This window comes from Nasonia vitripennis (assembly GCF_009193385.2).
Source record: "Nasonia vitripennis strain AsymCx chromosome 3 unlocalized genomic scaffold, Nvit_psr_1.1 chr3_random0007, whole genome shotgun sequence".
NCBI lineage: Eukaryota > Metazoa > Arthropoda > Insecta > Hymenoptera > Pteromalidae > Nasonia > Nasonia vitripennis.
Window position 1 is genome coordinate 1,880,936 of NW_022279626.1, and position 11,864 is coordinate 1,892,799.

Genomic DNA, 11,864 nt, shown 5'->3' on the forward strand with positions numbered 1-11,864 from the left:
TATTACTATACGGCGAAGTGTATTGACAATGAGTCGATTTTAATAAACTAGAATACATCATTCTGTGAATAGTTTTGAATATACCAAATGAAAATAAAACAGTAATCAATTCAAATCGCTTTCAATTAGCAGAATCAATCGCTTTTAATGGAATAATTTGACGGTCACAATCAATAAACTTTAATCGATTTTAATAAAGTCATTGCTTAATTATTAATATATACGGCGAAGTGTATTGACAATGAATCAATTTCAATGGACTTGAATAAAGCTTTACATGAATAGTTTTGAATATATAAATATAAATATATAACACTATTGCATTTAATTTTCTTTCAATTAGCATACAAAATCAATCACTTTTAATAGTATAGTGTCAGAGTCACGAACTTTTATTTATTTTATACATTTTACGAGTGAATTAATTTCAATGTTATAAATCAATCGATTTCAATGTGCTTGAATAAGGCTCTTTTAAAAAAACTCAGTAGAAGTTGATAGAATTTACTCAGACTCTTTATAAAGATCTAGAAATTAAAAAATATTGAGTCTTTTACTATTTATTGTAATTTTTTATATATATGCAGCTAATTTATCGACTTACCTACATTAAAAGTTGATAAGAAATTTTATCGATTCCTATCAACTTCTATTGACTTTTTTAGAATGAATAGTTTGGAATATACTAAATAGAAGTAAGACAGATGTGTGTCAGATTATTATTCACTTTCTTTATTAATATGAATGATTTTCAATTGCCTCAAATGATTTTTCAATAAAATTGTACTTAACAAACATTCTTATTGTATTTCTATTGTATTTGATAATGTACATAAATAGCGCCCATTTTTTACATCTACTATGATAACTTTACACTTAACATCATTAATTGCCTTAATAACAGTATTTGTGGTTTCTTCAGATTTTATTTTTCTTATATGCGTAACTCCTTCAAAAGAATAATCCTCGAAAATATTGAATAATGATACGCTGAAATGACAAGTGTTTTGTATATCTAAAATTTGTACTATACGACAATATTCGCCGGTTACTAATTGTATTACAGTATCATCAGTCTTTTGTGCTCGCTTGTATTTACTACTATGATATACCGATGATTTATATATACATTTATTGTATTCTAAACAAGATTCTGTTTCATTAATTTTCGTCGATTTACTTCTTCCAACATATAAAACATTTTCTACGCCTTCCTTATAAAATATATTTAATCTTTTTGGCATAAACATACTTTTACATAAACTACCAATTTGTTCTGACGATGAAAACGTTTCTACGTTTCCTGATTTAAAAACAAGAGATTGCATATGTTTTTTAGCCATTTGAAGATCCATACCTTTTGAACCGTTTATGAATCTTTTTAATATATAGATATTACCTTCAAAAGGAAAAGCCGAATTCATGCACAAAGGCCCCGTTTTTCTAATGGATTCAACAACGTGTAGTAAACTATGTACGTTAAATGTCATCCCTTTTTCTCCATAATACATTTCATACTCGCATACAAATTTTAATAGATTTTTTTCACATTCGTCGAGTTCATTGTGAGAAATGCTTGTTTTTATAAGCGTATGCACGCTCTTAACAAGTAGGCTATAATGTCTTAAAGCTTCATCATTCAATATACCACTTAAGCAAGGCAAACTGAAGTACAGCAACCAAGATTTTAATTCGGAGGCTTTAGGCTTTGCAGTTCCTCCGAATATTCCAGATCGTGGAAGTCTATGTATTTCATTAGTAGGTGTTATATTTAAATACCGTTTTTCTATCATTTCAATCTCTTTTTTTTTGTAATTTAAACAAGCATTCCTGACTTTTCCATTCTTTCCAAATTTGGAATGTGACTCCAAGTAACATACCGTGCATATATTCGTATGGAAAGGACCATACTAAATCGAAGTGTTGCAGTTTTTGTAAGGCAGAAATACCTTTGACACCGTTTTGAATGGTTTTAGTCTCTAATGCTAATTTTACATCTTTCTCGTGACTTTCATGAGTCCTATGAGTACTTTCTTGATGAAAAGTATAGCGTATGCCACAAACTTCTTTTATAAATTCTGCCGACTGGTAGCACCAACTGCAACCACAATACCCATTAAACTGCAGGCGGTTTTGTATGATGGGAAGGCACACAGAATCAACAACGCAACTTAAAATGTTAAATTTTAATACAATTCTAGTATTGTTTTTATTGACAATGGTTAGCTTTCTAGTATTTAAATTATTAAGTTGCTTATCTATAAAAGTCTGAATATACAAATTCATCAAGTTCGATTTTGGCTCTTGTTTAACTATTAATAAACCAGCTAAAAACACATACCGAAATCTCAATTTTGGAGAGAGATCGTTTATGATGACTTGTAGGGGCCAAAATGCCCTTTTACCACTCTTCGTCAGAGGTGCTCCGTCTGTACTAATATTTAGTGTCAACATATATTCCAACTCATTACCATGGTTAACCGTAGAACATTTCATACTTCTGTAAATTGATCCATCATGAACATCCGTGATACTGTCACAGGGAGTATTAAAAGAAGTATTTCTGGCATTGATATTTTTTAGCAGATTGTCAACATTTTCTTTATTTGAAAAAAACTGACTAAATTGACTATATAAATCAATTGACATGAAATAATTCGGAGAAGACTGTGTGACAATATTGTTTGCTTTGCACTTTTGGCAAATTAATTTTTTATTGGATTGTCTTTCTGCAGCGTTTACGTAATACATAATAACTTCTGAGCACTTACTACAGTAATAATGTTTCGTTATTTTATCATTCTGTGAGGACAAACATTCAGACATTAGATATATCGACAAATTTAAACTATCAAATGTTGGGCCTGCACACAATTGGAACATTTTCATAAGCATTAAACGTGCTTCATCTGGAAGATGATATCTCAAAGCGAATGCACTATTCAATACAATAACATCACGCACAGTTAATTTGGATGCTTCGAACATCAATTTGCTGAAGATATAATCATTTTTGACATTCCTATCATCAGGGCTGTCAAAATCACTTTCAATTTCACTGTCATCGGAGCTGTTACTTTCATCATAATCAACATCTGTGCTACTATCATTATCACTGTTATTACTCAAATCGATTTCATCAATTTTATTTTGGTTATCGCTGTTACAAATGCTCTCATATGCAGTAGCGCTTACATCTCTATCATCATCTGATTGTAGAGTTTCATCTAAAATTGTAAATATAGAGTATAAGAATATTAATTTTTGCTGAAAATTAACAATTACATGTTGAAAGTTATTGAAAACGATTAAAACCGCCCTGTTGAAAATAGTATTTTTTTTGTATAAGGACTCGATAAAAATCGATTAGAATGGACAGGAGTAACTAGATTTTTATACAAAAAACAACAATTGAGATCGATGGTTAATACCAAACATTGGTTTCTATTAACTTTACTAGTACTTGTTTGTATACAATTTTATCGATTCCTATCGATTCCTATCTATTTCTATCGATTCTTATCGGTTACTATTAATTTTAATCGAGTTCTTATGCAAAAATGGGCCTCAGATCTAGCTTAGATATCAATTAATAATTTAATCGATCTTTATTGACTATTTTTAACAGAATATGGGTTTTAGTCAATATAACTGTGTTAGAAATAGTCTGAATCTCATTTTTTGTATAACAACTCGATTAAAATTGATTAGAATCAACAGGAGTCAATAGTTTTAATAAAGAAAACAATAATTTGACGTCTGAGTGGAATAAGGGCGCATCTCACAATCTGATCCAAGAAGTGCGTATCTCGGGATCTGCTTCGAGAATAGGGCGTATTTTGGGAGCGGTTTTTTCCCTTAAATTTTAAAGTAGTAGTAGTAGTAGTAGTAGTAGTAGTAGTAGTAGTAGTGGCAGCCCTGCAATAGTTTATTGTGTATCGAAGGGCGTAAAGTGGTCTTTTTTTCACCGAGTGTGGACTTTGCAGTGCATGTGTTACAATAAGTATTTTATATTCCACACCCGACCAAAATGGCCACTTTTTGCGCCTAAAAATCGGGGCAAAAATAGCATATTTTTCCCGTAAACCCGTTAGCGGTTTAAAAGTAAAATTAGCGGGGCAAACAATTTTTTTTGTGATGAATAAAAAAAAACGGGTTGGCTCCGCGTTCAGAGACAAATAAAAGCTATTTCAAACGAGAGTGGAATAAATTACTATATGCAACACGAGGCAAAAGTAGATTTTTTCCTCGAGTGCTTTATAGACTGCCCTCGCTTTGCTGAGGCAATACTCACACCCTCGTGAAAAATCTCCTCGCTCGGGCAGTAAGCCCACCAGCGGGAAAAATCTGCTACTTTCGACCCCTTTTGCGTAATGTACTAGAAAATGCATTTTCTGCCTTTAACCGCGTATATTTGGCTCATCTATTTGACAGAAAACGCATTTTGGGTACTTGCAGGGCTGTCACTACCAAACTTAGAGAAAAAAAAACGCTCTTAAGATACGCTCTTCTCGGAGCGGATTCCGAGATACGGCCTTATTCTACTCAAGCGTCGAATTGAAGTAGATGGTTAATACCAAACCTTGGTTTCTATAAACTCTACTAGTCCTTTTTTGCATAAAATTTTATCAATTCCTATCGATTTCTATCGATTCCTATTGATTCCTATCGATTTCTATCGATTCCTATTCATTCCTATCGATTTCTATCGATTCCTATTGATTCCTATCGATTTCTATCAATTCCTATTGATTCCTATCGATTTGTATCGATTCCTATTGATTCCTATCGATTTTAATCGAGTTGTAATACAAAACGTAAAATTAAGATTTAGCTTCAAATTCGATTGAAGATGGCATCGACTTCTATTAATTCTTTTTAGCAGGGCAAAGACCTTTAATTTACATTTTCTTTATTAAAAGTATTATTACCGTGTAAGTATTCGTTAAATGACGACGTCTCCAGTAAAGTCGGTGCTGCATCTAAATCATCTGTAGCACTTGTAACACCATCAGATTCAGGTTCTATTATATTAGTCTGTAGTGTCTCATCATCTATAAAAAATGTAACATTGATTTTTATACGTTTCAATTTTTTTCAGACATACCATTCAATTCAATAAAGAATCTTATCGATTTTTATCAAATTTAATCAATTGTTTTTAGCAGAGCATATACTTACGTGGTATTCTTTGTCTTGGAAGTGAATCTTGCTTATATTTCTTTAAAGTTTGACTAGACACTTCATGAATCTTAAAATCGGGATCCAAAAATCTATTTTTTCTTTTTATCGTTTTACGATCCAATGGTGCAGGATCGTCGTCACTGCTACTACTACTACTACTACTGCTACTATCAGTTTTGCTAGTACAACTACGATCTGAACCAGACATTTTTTGGCTATGTGGATCTGCGAAATTATTTTTTATGATAAATTTCGTACGTTACCCTGCTAAAAATAGTCTAAAGGGATCGATTGGGATCAATTAAATTATCAACAGATTCTATGCTAATTCTGAATACCATTTTTTGTATGAGGACTCGATTAAAATTGATTAGAATCAACAGAAGTCAATAGATTTTAATACGGAAAACAACAATTGAATTAGATAGTTAATACCAGACATTGGTTTCTATTAACTTTACTGGTCTTTTTTGTATATAATTTTATCGATTCCTATTGATTCCTATCAATTCTATCTATTTTAATCGAGTTCTTATGTAAAAAATGGGATTCAGATATAGCTTAGAATTCAATTAATAATTTAATCGATCTCTATTGAATATTTTTTAACAGGGTAGTTATATAAGATAAATTCTTAACACCCACACGTACAAGACTTGATTGACTATTATTAATAATATCTATAGGGTTATATATATATATATATATATATATATATATATTATTAAAATATCTATACTATAAATATATATTATTAAAATAACTATACTATAAATATATATTATAAAAATAACTATACTATTATTGATGGTATCGCAGCTGATGATCTTGTTACTAGTGATTGCAGGTACTGCACATCAGAAATCAATATACTGATAATATATCAATATTATCAAAACATACTGATTGTATAGCAAATTTTTTAGTTTTTTTTTTTATATTATACTGTTTTATTAGATCTAGTGCTATTTTTCTGGAGTCATGTTTGCATCACGTAAAAAAATTGTTTTTTTTTTACTTGTTTTTTCCCATACCTATCATGCATGCTAACAGGGTTTTTGAAACCACTTATGCTAAGCTCTAATTAACGTTCCTAACAATACACGGTAATTAATATTGAACAAAAATATTTGAAATCTATTCATATCCTTACCATGTATTGGAGATTATACAATTAAGTAAAGTTATTAAAAATCATTGAAAACGATGAACTAGCCCAATTATTGATTGTAATAAATGAATAATTGGATTTTATTTTAATAGGATAATGCGTGCTCTACTGTTTTTATCTTTTATAATTATTTTAATAATTTTATTAAAAATAAATCATCAAAGTCCATAGAAATTGATAAAATCTCTTATCGAATTAAGTCTTAATCGAAATTTCACCTTAGAACTCGATTAAATGGGATAAAGTTAATAGGAGTCAATTGAATTCAACATGAAAAATCGTAATTGAAATCAATAGGTGATAAAAAGCAATTGAAATCGATAAATTTTTCTATAGATTCTAATCGATTTCTATGGACTATTTTTAGCAGGTAATATCGAAGTAATGCATTATGATACATTTTTATCTTACTTTATAATTATGAAATTGATTATTTTGAAGGGCGTGATTTTTATAGTTAATATACATACAGTTTTGACATACTCGTATTGTTTTCATAAGTGAAAATAAAAAAACGTAGAAAAATGTAAGAAATTGTAACAAGCTGCGAGATTCTATAACAAAATTTGAGGGAATAAAATGCTACTTTAGTCCCGCTTTTCAGGGAATAAAGTGGCTATTATAGTTCAGTCGTGAATAAAATAGTGTATTATGTATCAAGGGCGTAAAGTGGACTTTTTTAGACCGAATGTGGAGTTTGCAGTACGAGCCGAAGGCGAGTGCGTCTCTAAGCCGAAGACGAGTACTGTAAACCACACGAGGTAAAAAAGCTCACTTAGCTGTTGGTGTACAGCATAGTTTTTGTGATGCATGTATGGATTTTCGCGTTTTTCATAGTTGAAAAATTTCAAAATTTTTAAAATATGACTAATAAACTCAAAATTTGCAGTTTACAAGAAAAATTCGTCAGCGGGCAAAAAAACTGGTGCTTTACGCCCGCTTGATAGGTACGAAAAACGCAAAAATCGTGCATGTATTACAAAATTTTTTTGCGCGGGCGGGAATTGTCACTTCCCACTCGCTAGGCAAGTAAAATCGTATACACACCACGGGAGGAAATTTGGACAGCCCATATCTCGTGTTTGCCACCCTCGCCTTCGGCTCGGGTGTCAATTCACACGAGATATGGACTGTCCAAGTTTTTTCCTCCCTAGGTATGTAATATACTATTTAAACACACTCGGAATGTGCCACTTTATACGCTACTTTCAGCCATGAAAAGGGCATTTTATGCGCATGTTGGGAAAATGTCTTTTTACCATAATTATGAAAAAAGTAGAACCTTTACAAGGTAAGATTCAAACAATTAACTGTAATCAAATGTAAGGAAATGTCAAAAAAATATAATAAACTGAAAGAAAGCGAGAATAAATGTAAGAAATCGCAATAAATTGTAATACAAAATAATGTATAAGAAAATATAATAATAATACGTAAAAAGTTTGGAAATACAACAACAAATTACAATTTTTCACATTTCTTCACATTTTATTACAATATTTTGGATTACTTTAGACACTTTGTTACATTTTCTTACGTTTGTGTATATATTAAACTTTCTACTAGGGTTTTATTGAAATATATAATTGATTTGGTTACTCAATTTCATTGCATGCAAACAATATCATATGAATTAATTTTGTTGCCTAAGGTATTAGAAAATGAAACTGAATTTAGGATACAAAATCTTATCAATTCATTATATAGATTATTTATAACAAATCGCTGCTTCCTTCAAAGACTAGCACATCTCAAAAAGGTCTATTTTAATTTGCCATTTTTAGATCCGGAGAAAAATGAATTCGTCCAATACCTATTAAACTTCAAGGATATACGAATTAAATTTCTTATATTAGGTCCTGGATGAATTTATTTCACTCCGGTGCTCTAAAAATAGCAAATTTAAATATAAGCCTTTTTTGAGTTCTAGGTTAGTCTTTGTAGGAACCGACGATATGGTGTTATTTAAGGAGTAATGGGGCTTTTCTGCATCATTTTCCACTATTCAATTGGTATACAAAATCATAATACTCTACGGCCTCGGCGCACAATATATTTTATAATACTGTATTTCTAAGGACGTGGAAAATTTTTTCAAAACTGAGACATATATGTACAAATAGGGATAATGGTTATTTTTTCTAACAGAGGACGACAAAATATATAACTGAAAACTTTTTTGTGACCTGGACGACATTTATATATACACATTCTGTGCCACGGCGACCTTCTGCTTCTTGATACATTTGTAATATACCCGATTTTAACTTTTGCTCTCCGCTTTTATCTTGGGCTTGGATTGTGTATGAGAAGTTAATGGACTAAGTCAATACAATTCACCATTAAAATCCATAACATTTCAATTGACTTGAATAGTGAATCTGAATTCCTTTTTTTTTGCGTTAGAACTTGATAAAATTTGATAAAATACGATAAATAAAAATATAAGATACGATAAATAAAGATAATGTAAGGCGATAGAATTGAAATACAATATGTCGTTCGATTTCAATTACAATTTTTCATATACCGTTTTATTGAACTGTATCGATATTTCTCGCATTTTATTGCATTTAATCAGTAAGTTGTAATGGAAAAAGTAGAATTAAGATTCACTGTTAAATTCAAGTCGATAAGTAATCTAATCGACTTCTATTAACTTTAACCAAAAGAGCTTGCACTCATGTCTTTAACTTCATTGCTTTGGTATATTTTTAATAAATAGGCTTTTTCCGTATAGATGCATTTTTTTAAAATACCAATTTCTTTATAGATGTTCAAGAACAGCTTAACGATACAACCAATGAAGTTGAGATGAACTACAACAAAAATTTTAATAAAATAGGGTTTTTACGGAAATCTGATCAGAAGGTAAAATAAATATTTTGTATAAAAAGTTTCGTCATTCGAAATGAGCAATTGGGCTATTTATTCTTTATCGTTTTCTGCATAGGTGCATATAGGGCGAAATATATGGATAGATGAAGGAGTATACAATGGCGTATTAAATAAAGCCAATAACAAACCATCGTTATGCGTAGACAGAATTCTTATAGCTGTATTCGGGGAGACAGTTTTAATGACATCAACAAAATCTGGAAAACCCAGTAATAGAACGCTGAAAAACAAAAATAGTGATGAAAAAAAAATGAGATAAAGCAGTTAGATCAAACAAAGTTACAAGCGTGCCAAGGTATATATATTTGATTGTTTTCTGAACCGTGTAGTTATATAATTTATCCTTTTATTTGCTTGATTTTTTGATTATTAATCTGTTACTAACAATTATTAGTTTTCAACATAAATACTGAGTTTTAACAATGAAATATTAATAAATGAAATTTTAAAAGTTGATAAAATTAATACCCACCACAATAACTTAAAGGAGAGATGTTCTTTTATCGCTTATTTTTAGTAATTAAAATTTGATTTTTTTATTTACAGATTTTTACAATTATTGGCTTAAAAATGTTTGGCTTGCTCCAGAAGACGGCGACATTTTCGAAGAAATGCGACTTTTTGACAAGTATGTTTCGGCAAAAACAGCTTATTACAAAAAGCAAGGTGAAAAAGGAGACATTACACCAAAATCGAAGGACCCTGCTAAAAAAAAGAAAACAAAAAAACAAAAGAAAGACAAAGACGACAGTATCCAGAAAGTGGATGCTGAAGTAGAACTGAATGCTAAAAAATTAGTAAACACAGAAGCGGAAGAGGGTAGGAAAATGCAGGAAGCGACGAAGGATAAGGAAAATCAATTTGAAAACTCTGAAGTCAACCGCAGTTTACGAGAAGAAGAGAAGATTACTGATGAGGATAAAGAAAGACCAAGTTATGATATAGGAAAATTTGCTTTTATTGCAGCCCAGCCAGACGAGGATGATAGTTCTGACGGCAGCAATATTCATCTCTCCGAAATGGAATCTGCAAGTGACCCATTGAGTGATGCAGATTAAGAGAGACATTTTATACTTTAATATTTATCATTCATTTAATAATAAATGTCATTATTATACTATAGCTACGTTATTTAATATTCGCAAAAATTATTAAAATCATAATTTAAAATAATAATCATAATTGTAATTCAAAGGAAATACAGAGTAATAAATTGGAATCAATTAAAAACTATTACTCTTTCAAATCAATTAAAACTCTTCCAAAATAACAATTAAAATCGATAAGCATTTGAATTATTTTAAGAAATAATTCAAATCAATTAAAACGGATAACAAATTTTTCTTTTGTAAAATTAATTTAATATTCAATTGTATAATCTTTAAGTCGATTGAAAGCAATAGGAGCATTTTAAATGAATAGTTTTTTCTAGCACTGCAATGATCACTGCGAGTCAATTGAAATACATCAGTAATCAATTGGTATCAATTGAAAACTATTATCTTTTTCTTCCAAAATAGCAATTAAAATTGATAAGCCATTATTTTAAGAAATAATTTGAATCGATTAAAACTAATTAAACATATTGTTATATTGAGATTTATTCAATATCATTCAGTTGTATAGTATTCCAGGTGATTGAAAGCAATTAAACCTATTGGATATAATTGAATGTGATTGATTGCACGGTTCAATTTTTTTGAAATGCAATCCTTAATCATTATTCTGACTATTAAAATTAATTAAAAATACTTTTTTATTGAGACTAATTCAATATTATTCAGTTGTATGGTCTTCTAGGCGATTAAAACCGATGGAATTGGCTAAACTGACAAATAACATTTAATTAAATTCAATGATTTATTTTAAATAATTTTTAATTTTTTTCAATAACCATCTTCTTTGAATTAGTTCTAATTTGCATACTGCGAATTAAGGATTGCAATTGAAATGAATTAAAATTTTCTCAATCGATTTCAATCACTTATTTTTAGCAGGGTGTTGAATCATGCGATTAATTAAATGAATAATCGAATGATTTTTTGTGTCAGAGGATCCAAATTTATTGGCAAAATTACGAATGGAAGGTATTAAAATAAATATGGTTATAGTTGGAGTCGATTAAAGTAACATTTAAACTAACCCTTGAAAAAAGGATTAAAACGATGTAATATGAATTTCCATTAAAATAGAATGAAATGTATTGATAAATTCATTATTATATGCTATTACGAGTTATTGATTTGATTATTAAAGTCGATGGAAGTAAAATGAAAGATATTCGTAAAATAAGTATTGGGATATCGATTAAATATTATACCAGCGACACATACCTTTCAATCAATTCAGCTTTATTGATAAAATTAGCACTAAACTGCATTGTAGAAAAATTCAGATGAAAGTCGTTAAGAATATATTAAATTCCGTACTTATTTATAAATTAAAGCGGATTGCGGCCGAAAACGAGTTGAATCGATTAGAGCTCAATCGACAATATTCTTGTAAGTCGATTGAATGAATGAAAAAAAATTAAAATCGATTAAATTTTAATTAATTTCAATCGAATTCAATGTTTTATTTTTATCAGGGTATTGAGAAATTATCTTAGCCA

At 29.7% G+C, this 11,864-nt stretch overlaps 2 protein-coding genes across 3 annotated transcripts; one reads left to right on the forward strand and one right to left on the reverse strand.

The window, feature by feature from the left end:
* Window positions 1-1,794: 1,794 nt before the first annotated feature.
* On the reverse strand, window positions 1,795-5,436 carry LOC116416732. Its single transcript, XM_031925994.1, has 3 exons — window positions 5,182-5,436; window positions 4,932-5,054; window positions 1,795-3,227 (listed from the first exon to the last, which is right to left on the reverse strand). Exons 1-3 carry the CDS (start codon window positions 5,390-5,392, stop codon window positions 1,795-1,797), a joined length of 1,767 nt encoding a protein of 588 aa, XP_031781854.1. The 5' UTR covers window positions 5,393-5,436.
* A 545-nt stretch (window positions 5,437-5,981) lies between these two features.
* LOC107981474 lies at window positions 5,982-10,460 on the forward strand. 2 transcript variants are annotated; one of them, XM_031926011.1, is made up of 4 exons: window positions 5,982-6,031; window positions 9,129-9,226; window positions 9,309-9,548; window positions 9,800-10,460. In XM_031926011.1, the coding sequence occupies exon 4, from the start codon at window positions 9,865-9,867 to the stop codon at window positions 10,309-10,311; it is 447 nt and encodes a 148-aa protein (XP_031781871.1). In that variant the 5' UTR covers window positions 5,982-6,031; window positions 9,129-9,226; window positions 9,309-9,548; window positions 9,800-9,864; the 3' UTR covers window positions 10,312-10,460. The 2 variants fall into 2 exon arrangements, with proteins under 2 accessions (XP_031781871.1, XP_031781872.1); XM_031926012.1 differs by having other exon boundaries at window positions 5,988-6,031; window positions 9,800-10,093.
* The last annotated feature ends 1,404 nt before the right edge of the window (window positions 10,461-11,864 follow it).

Bases quoted from the DNA above. Each gene is read 5' to 3' on its own strand.
- LOC116416732 (XM_031925994.1), bottom strand. From the start codon at position 5,392: ATGTCTGGTTCAGATCGTAGTTGTACTAGCAAAACTGATAGTAGCAGT. The intron at 5,055-5,181 runs GTAAGTATATGC...CATTTTTTATAG, and splicing joins TCCAAGACAAAGAATACCAC to ATGATGAGACACTACAGACT. The intron at 3,228-4,931 runs GTAATAATACTT...TTACAATTTTAG, and splicing joins ATTTAACGAATACTTACACG to ATGAAACTCTACAATCAGAT.
- LOC107981474 (XM_031926011.1), top strand. From the start codon at position 9,865: ATGCGACTTTTTGACAAGTATGTTTCGGCAAAAACAGCTTATTACAAA.